This window comes from Eutrigla gurnardus, assembly GCF_963514095.1.
Source record: "Eutrigla gurnardus genome assembly, chromosome: 6".
Classification (NCBI taxonomy): domain Eukaryota; kingdom Metazoa; phylum Chordata; class Actinopteri; order Perciformes; family Triglidae; genus Eutrigla; species Eutrigla gurnardus.
Window position 1 is genome coordinate 7,734,747 of NC_139920.1, and position 7,337 is coordinate 7,742,083.

The 7,337-nt window shown below is 51.5% G+C and overlaps 1 protein-coding gene across 1 annotated transcript; it reads right to left on the minus strand.

The window, feature by feature from the left end:
* Window positions 1-4,497: 4,497 nt before the first annotated feature.
* On the minus strand, window positions 4,498-5,991 carry LOC311015262 (serine/threonine-protein kinase pim-2-like; the record flags this gene model as incomplete). The annotated part of the gene is made up of 6 exons (XM_084012391.1): window positions 4,498-4,589; window positions 4,687-4,823; window positions 4,929-5,068; window positions 5,285-5,332; window positions 5,457-5,551; window positions 5,931-5,991. The coding sequence occupies 6 exons, from the start codon at window positions 5,989-5,991 to the stop codon at window positions 4,498-4,500; spliced, it is 573 nt and encodes a 190-aa protein (XP_083868517.1).
* Window positions 5,992-7,337: the final 1,346 nt, after the last annotated feature.

Sequence of the window (7,337 nt, forward strand, 5' to 3'; positions counted from 1 at the left end):
TGGAGCCAGGCCCGGGGTTGGGGCTCGCAGGCGAGCGCCTGGTGGCCGGGTCTGTGCCCACGGGACCCGGCCAGGCACAGCCCGAAAGAGCGACGTGGGCCCGCCCTCCTGTAGGCCCACCACCCGCAGGAGGGTTCAGAAGGGGCCGGTGCGGTGGGATTTGGGTGGCTGTCCTGGGCGGGTGCCCCGGCGACCCAATCCCCGGACGGTGACTCTAGCCATGGGGACATGGAATGTCACCTCACTGGGGGGTAAAGAGCCTGAGCTAGTGCGGGAGGTAGAGCGTTACCGGCTACAGGTAGTCGGGCTCACCTCCACGCACAGTCTGGGCTTTGGAACCCAACTCCTTGAGAGAGGCTGGACTCTCTTCTACTCTGGAGTTGCCCGCGGTGAAAGGCGCCGAGCTGGTGTGGGCTTGCTCATAGCCCCCCAGCTCAGCCGCCATGTGTTGGAGTTTTCCCCGGTGAACGAGAGGGTCGTTTCCCTGCGCCTTCGGGTCGGGGATAGGTCTCTCACTGTTGTTTCGGCCTATGGGCCAAACGGCAGTGCAGAGTACCCGGCCTTCTTGGAGTCCTTGGGAGGGGTACTTGAGAGTGCTCCAACCGGGGACTCCATTGTTTTACTGGGGGACTTCAACGCTCACGTGGGCAACGACAGTGTTACCTGGAGGGGCGTGATTGGGAGGAACGGCCTCCCCGATCAGAACCCGAGTGGGGTTCTGTTATTGGACTTCTGTGCTGGTCACGGTTTGTCCATAACGAACACCATGTTCAAACATAAGGGTGTCCATCAGTGCACATGGCACCAGGACACCCTAGGCCGGAGGTCAATGATCGACTTCATGGTTGTGTCATCTGACCTCCGGCCGTATGTTTTGGACACTCGAGTGAAGAGAGGGGCTGAGCTGTCAACTGATCACCACCTGGTGGTGAGTTGGATCCGCTGGCAGGGGAGGAAGCTGGACAGACTTGGCAGACCTAAACGCGTTGTGAGGGTCTGCTGGGAACGTCTGGTGGAACCCTCTGTCAGGGAGGTCTTCAACTCCCACCTCCGGGAGAGCTATGACCAGATCCCGAGGGAGGCTGGGGACATTGAGTCCGAATGGACCTTGTTCTCTGCTTCCATTGTTGACGCGGCTGTTCGAAGCTGTGGCCGTAAGGTCTCCGGTGCCTGTCGTGGTGGCAATCCCCAAACCCGGTGGTGGACACCGGAAGTAAGGGATGCTGTCAAGCTGAAGAAGGAGTCCTACCGAACCTGGTTGGCTTGGGGGACTCCCGAGGCAGCTGACGGGTACCGGCAGGCCAAGCGTGCTGCAGCACGGGCGGTCGCTGAAGCAAAAGTTCGGGTCTGGGAAGAGTTCGGGGAGGCCATGGAGGAGGACTATCGGTCGGCCTCGAGGAAATTCTGGCAAACCATCCGGCGCCTCAGGAAGGGGAAGCAGCCCTCCACCAACACTGTTTACGGTGGAGGTGGGGAGCTGCTGACTTCGACTGGGGATATCGTCGGGCGGTGGAAGGAATACTTCGAGGATCTCCTCAACCCCACTGACACGTCTCCCATTGGGGAAGCAGAGGCTGGAGACTCAGAGGTTCATCCACCCATTACACGGGCTGAAGTCACCGAGGTAGTTAAGAAGCTCCCCGGTGGCAAGGCACCGGGGGTGGATGAGATCCACCCTGAGTACCTCAAGTCTCTGGATGTTGTGGGGCTGTCTTGTTTGACACGTCTCTGCAACATCGCGTGGCAGTCGGGGACAGTGCCTCTGGACTGGCAGACCGGGGTGGTGGTCCCTCTATTCAAAAAGGGGGACCGGAGGGTGTGTTCCAACTATCGGGGGATCACACTTCTCAGCCTCCCCGGGAAAGTCTATTCCAGGGTGCTGGAGAGGAGAATTAGGCCGATAGTCGAACCTCGGATTCAGGAGGAACAATGCAGTTTTCGTCCTGGCCGTGGAACACTGGACCAGCTCTATACCCTCCGCAGGGTGCTCGAGGGTTCATGGGAGTTTGCCCAACCAGTCCAAATGTGTTTTGTGGACTTGGAGAAGGCATTCGACCATGTCCCTCGTGGCATTCTGTGGGAGGTACTTCGGGAGTACGGGGTCGGGGGCCCTCTGCTAAGGGCTGTTCGGTCCCTGTATGACCGGAGTAGGAGCTTGGTTCGCATTGCCGGCAGTAAGTCAGACCTGTTCCAGGTGCATGTTGGACTCCGGCAGGGCTGCCCTTTGTCACCGGTCCTGTTCATTATTTTTATGGACAGGATTTCTAGGCGCAGCCGTGGGCCGGAGGGGATCTGGTTCGGGAGCCACTGGATTTCATCCCTGCTTTTTGCGGATGATGTGGTCTTGTTGGCTCCTTCGAGCCAGGACCTCCAGCATGTCCTGGGGCGGTTTGCAGCCGAGTGTGAAGCAGCCGGGATGAGGATTAGCACCTCCAAATCTGAGGCCATGGTTCTCGACCGGAAAAAGGTGGCTTGCTCCCTCCAGGTCGGGGGGGAGTTCCTGCCTCAAGTGGAGGAGTTTAAGTATCTTGGGGTCTTGTTCACGAGTGAGGGAAGGATGGAACGCGAGATTGACAGGCGGATCGGTGCAGCGGCTGCAGTAATGCGGTCGCTGTATCGGTCCGTCGTGGTAAAGAGAGAGCTAAGCCGAAAGGCGAAGCTCTCGGTTTACCGGTCAATCTACGTTCCTACCCTCACCTATGGTCATGAACTTTGGGTCATGACCGAAAGAATAAGATCCCGGATACAAGCGGCCGAAATGAGCTTCCTCCGCAGAGTGGCGGGGCGCTCCCTTAGAGATAGGGTGAGGAGCTCCGTCACACGGGGGGAGCTCGGAGTAGAGCCGCTGCTCCTCCACATCGAGAGGAGCCAGTTGAGGTGGCTCGGGCATCTGTATCGGATGCCCCCTGGACGCCTCCCTCGGGAGGTGTTCCAGGCATGCCCCACCGGGAGGAGACCCCGAGGAAGACCCAGGACACGCTGGAGTGACTATGTCACCCGGCTGGCCTGGGAACGCCTTGGGGTCCTCCCGGAGGAGCTAGGGGAAGTGTCCGGGGAGAGGGAAGTCTGGGCGTCCCTGCTCAGGCAGCTGCCCCCGCGACCCGGTACCGGATAAGCGGAAGAAAATGGATGGATGGATGGAAGTTTATCTTGAATTGTCAGAGTTTAAAATCTTGTTAATAGACAGACAGATGGACAGACAGACACACATGTGTATCTTAATATATCCATATCATAAATACAGCAGTAACCTTCTTGTTTGTGCCATAAGAGCGCAGTTTTTTCTCCTCCCCTTCCCTGCTGTCCTCCCCCTTTCTACTTACTTTTTACTGACTGGTTATCCCGTTATGTCTGTCTACTATGTACTGTATGCTGTATATGTACGGACGGGGTGACCGTGAAATTTCGCTCTATGTACTCGTATAGTGACAAATAAAGTCCATTCATCCATTCATTCATTCATAAACAGGCTCTGGTTTCTCCACATAGTCTGGTCTGGTCTCTGGACTAATGTGAGCTACTATCGTAGACCTCAGACCACAGACACAGAAGGCAACATTTGTTTCCTCCATGATTCAGCAACGTCAGGATGACAGGAGGAGAATCTCAATGCTGGTAAAAGTGATGTTTGTTTCTGTGTCTGCAGTCGACCTGATTGGCTTGTAGAACACAAGATTTGATGTCAGTGGAGTTTCAATGCTGGATGTTTTCTTCTGTTTGAACCTGCAGTTCAGACTCAAGAGTCCTGTTTCTTCTGCTTCATCCCTCTCAAAGTTCAACTCATCACCTTCTTCTTCATCAGAGGGATTTGTAATAAATGTATTAAATACTTAACATGATCCAACTATCTAAGGTTAAAGTAATGTAATGTCGTCCACTATTTTGGGATCAGCTCGGATGTTTACGCATTCTGTCAATTAATATGTATTAAAAATAAAAAGTGTGAAACTAAATAAAATGTATATTCTTTAAGAAAACTAAACTGTAGATGATATTGCCTGTGTATAGACCAATACAATCACAATAAAAATTAGCATGAATTTACATCTCTCAAGACTCCAGGAGATGGCGCTGTGCTGCAAATGCTTCATGATACAGCTGCAGGGATGAACCCCAGAAGTTAGCGTCACACAGAACCCCTCAGCAAAACGCAAATTAGACTTTTCCTTTAGAATATTGAAGAAACTAATGCAGCAATTCAGCCTGCAAAGTCAGAAGTCAAAACTCAGGTCAGAATTCCTGACTTCTGACACTGTCAAGTTTTAATGAAGGATTGATGCAGGAGGAAGATAATTATAGATTTGTATTGTTTTAATATCCAATGATTTATTTTTGGAACACCACATAAAATAAAAATAACATGCATGAACATTGACGCTGTCCACCTCTCAGTCTCATGTCTACTCAAAGAGAGTCAAGTGGGGGACAACAGCAGCCTGAGAAGTCCATCCGTCGTCCTGAGAGGATCCAGATACATGGATCCATGGATGGATCTGATCACGTCAGCCATGGGTGGTGCTCAAGGGTCTCCAGGGTGGGTCGGGCCTCTGGCCTCTTGAGCAGACAGCTCAGTACAAAATCCTGGCAGTCTGGACGGACAAACAGAAATCATGTTTGAATACAAACCCTGGACTCTGTGTGTGTGTGTGTGCTTGATTCTCCTGCATGCGTGTGTCTATGTCTTACCAAAGGAAAGACCGACAGAGACGTCAGGGTCTTCATAGCCGATCTTGTAGCGGCTGCTGAAGGGGAAACATCCATGCAGCATCACAAACAGCACGACACGAGCTGCCACACACCAGTGGGTTCGGCCCTGTAGCGGCCTAGCAGGATCCACTCAGGGCTGGAGTAGTTAAAGGTTCCTACCAGACACACGGAGGCAACGGTTACTGGTGAGGGACAGAGGCAGCAGAAGGAAGACAGCCTACCTTGTGATGTGGTGTAACTCCCCCACCCTTAATGTGTCACAGCCAAAGTGGATGAGCCTGACACGAGGGACATCAGAGCCAGTCTCCATGAGGATGTTCTCCAGCTTGATGTCCCTGTGGAACACACCTCTGGAGTGGACCTATATGAGGGCATCCACCAGCTGTTTTGTTATGTTCTGAGGGGGACACAGAGAGACGTGGTGAGACATGGTGGGTTTGGACACACAAACAACGGAAACACAAACGTCATCAGATACTTACTTTAGCCTCGTGCTCCTGCAGGGACGCCCGTCTACAGTTGAGGAAGTCCATGTTACTAAGCTTGTTGGCATTAGGACGAAGAACAAATCACTTACTGTTGATGTGCGCCGAATGTCAAGTGGGGGGATGTGTTTTATGGCCACCTACGGGACAGAAACAGACATCAGGTGAGCTTCTAGACAGTGGATACATGCTCCATGGATTCTGTGTGTGCGTGTGTATGCGTGCGTGTGTGTGTGTGTGTGTGTGTGTGTGTGTGTGTCTTACAGGCAGATTGTCGTCTCTGCGGTGGCCAGCAAACACTGACCCGTAGCCTCCTTTCCCCAGCAGCTCCTCCTCCTTGTATTTGGTCTCAAAGGCAGCTGCAGAAACGAAACACAAACACTTCAGAACTTTGAATCCTATTTCCAAAATTAATCCAGACACTTAACCTGAGAGGAACAGTTGGACATTTTGAGCCAGCCGATGATTAGTTTAGCTTAGCATAAAGATTGATTGTGGTAAAGGTAACAAAGGAGCGACACCCCCACATCCACTTATATATATAGTGTATTATACAACAGTACTCCTCATGAGGAGGAAACTCCATCAATGGTTCACGTATGTCTCTACCTCTGCTGTTTACTGATGAGGAGGTGCCAGGTTTGTCACTGGAGGAGGCCTCAGTGGTGGCCGGGGTCCTCAGAGAGACTGGGACTGGACTTTCTGCTCCTCTTCCTGGGTCCCTCTGTCACCTCAGACTTCCTCTTTGTACTCTCTTCAGCTTCAGTGTGAATGCTGGCGGGTGTGGATGTCCCAGCATCCTCGGTGGATGACGAGGAGCCCCTGACGGTCTGAATGTGGTCCTCAGAGGGACTCAGAGTCTTTCTGCTCCTCTTCCTCGGCCCCTCATTGCTCTCTGCAGAGGTGGACTTCCTCTTGCTGCTGGTCTCTGTCTCCCCGGTAACCAACAGAGGTCCACTGGAGAGGCTCGGGGTTTCTCCTGATCAATCAATGAAAACACAAGCAGCCTGTTAGCTTCACTTTATCTGGATTGAGAGCTGAGTTGTTAATAGCAGACTGCTCACACTGTTGAGTTGAGAACACAAATATAATGATCCATCTCGTCTCACCTGAGCTGTCAGATGAGCCGGTGTACGATGAGGCAGAACTGCCACTCGATGAAGGCCCACTGAATGTGAGGCTGCAGCCCTCGGAGGGACGTGGACTTGTCCTGCTCCTCTTGCTGGCCCTTTCAAAACTCTCCTCGGAGTTTCTCTTGGAGGTCTTCGGTCTCCCATCTGATCTGCTGTCTCTATCTGCATTGGTGATGGGCTCAGTGTGGCATCCTGCAACAAACGCATGGCTTAGTTTGCTATCTACTATCTACTATATGATCGCCTGTGTGAGAGACTAACGGAAGAACCAGCATCAGTTAGTCTACATGCTGCAAGTGAAGACCAACCATGATGCAAAATGACACATTAAAAGCCTAAAATGTGTTTTCATGAGTGTCCTTAAAATGTCCAGCTATTTGTACACCTTCCTGTGAGATCAGGTTGAGATTTTCAAGTAAGAGACTGCAGTTTTCCCAGGACTTTGTCCTCACCCAGTTGTCTCCTGGAGGACGGACACTGAACAGCGCTGGTTGTCTTCCACAATGTAGAAGTCATGACTCTCGAACAGTAAAGGTTGAACGTATAGCAGATATGTGATGTGTCCAGGTATCTGATCTGTGTCCAAGTATCTGCTCTTATCTGTTCTCAAGATGTGGAACTCTGAGTGTTGTGACCTCACAAAGTGACCGCTGCCAGTCAGGTTGTACTCATTTAAATTCGGAATGTCAAGTTCAAACCAAAACACTTTGAACAAACATATATTTTTAATTTGATTTGAAACAAACTGTTTTTCACAGTGTACAAAAGTCTTTCAACATCCTTACGTAAAACTCTTTCCCACTTTTTCTATGCATGAAAAGTCCCAAAATATGTGGAAATCATTGGCCTCCATTGATCCACATTGTCTCCAAATTTGTGTTTTTCCTGCTGTGAGGTCTTAAAATATCTTGTAATATTTTTCCAGCGACGTTCTCTCCAATCCATGAAGTTAGTTAAGGTCCATTGAAAACGGCAGATTTCCCAACCAAGCCTCCTCAGAAAGCCTCCTACC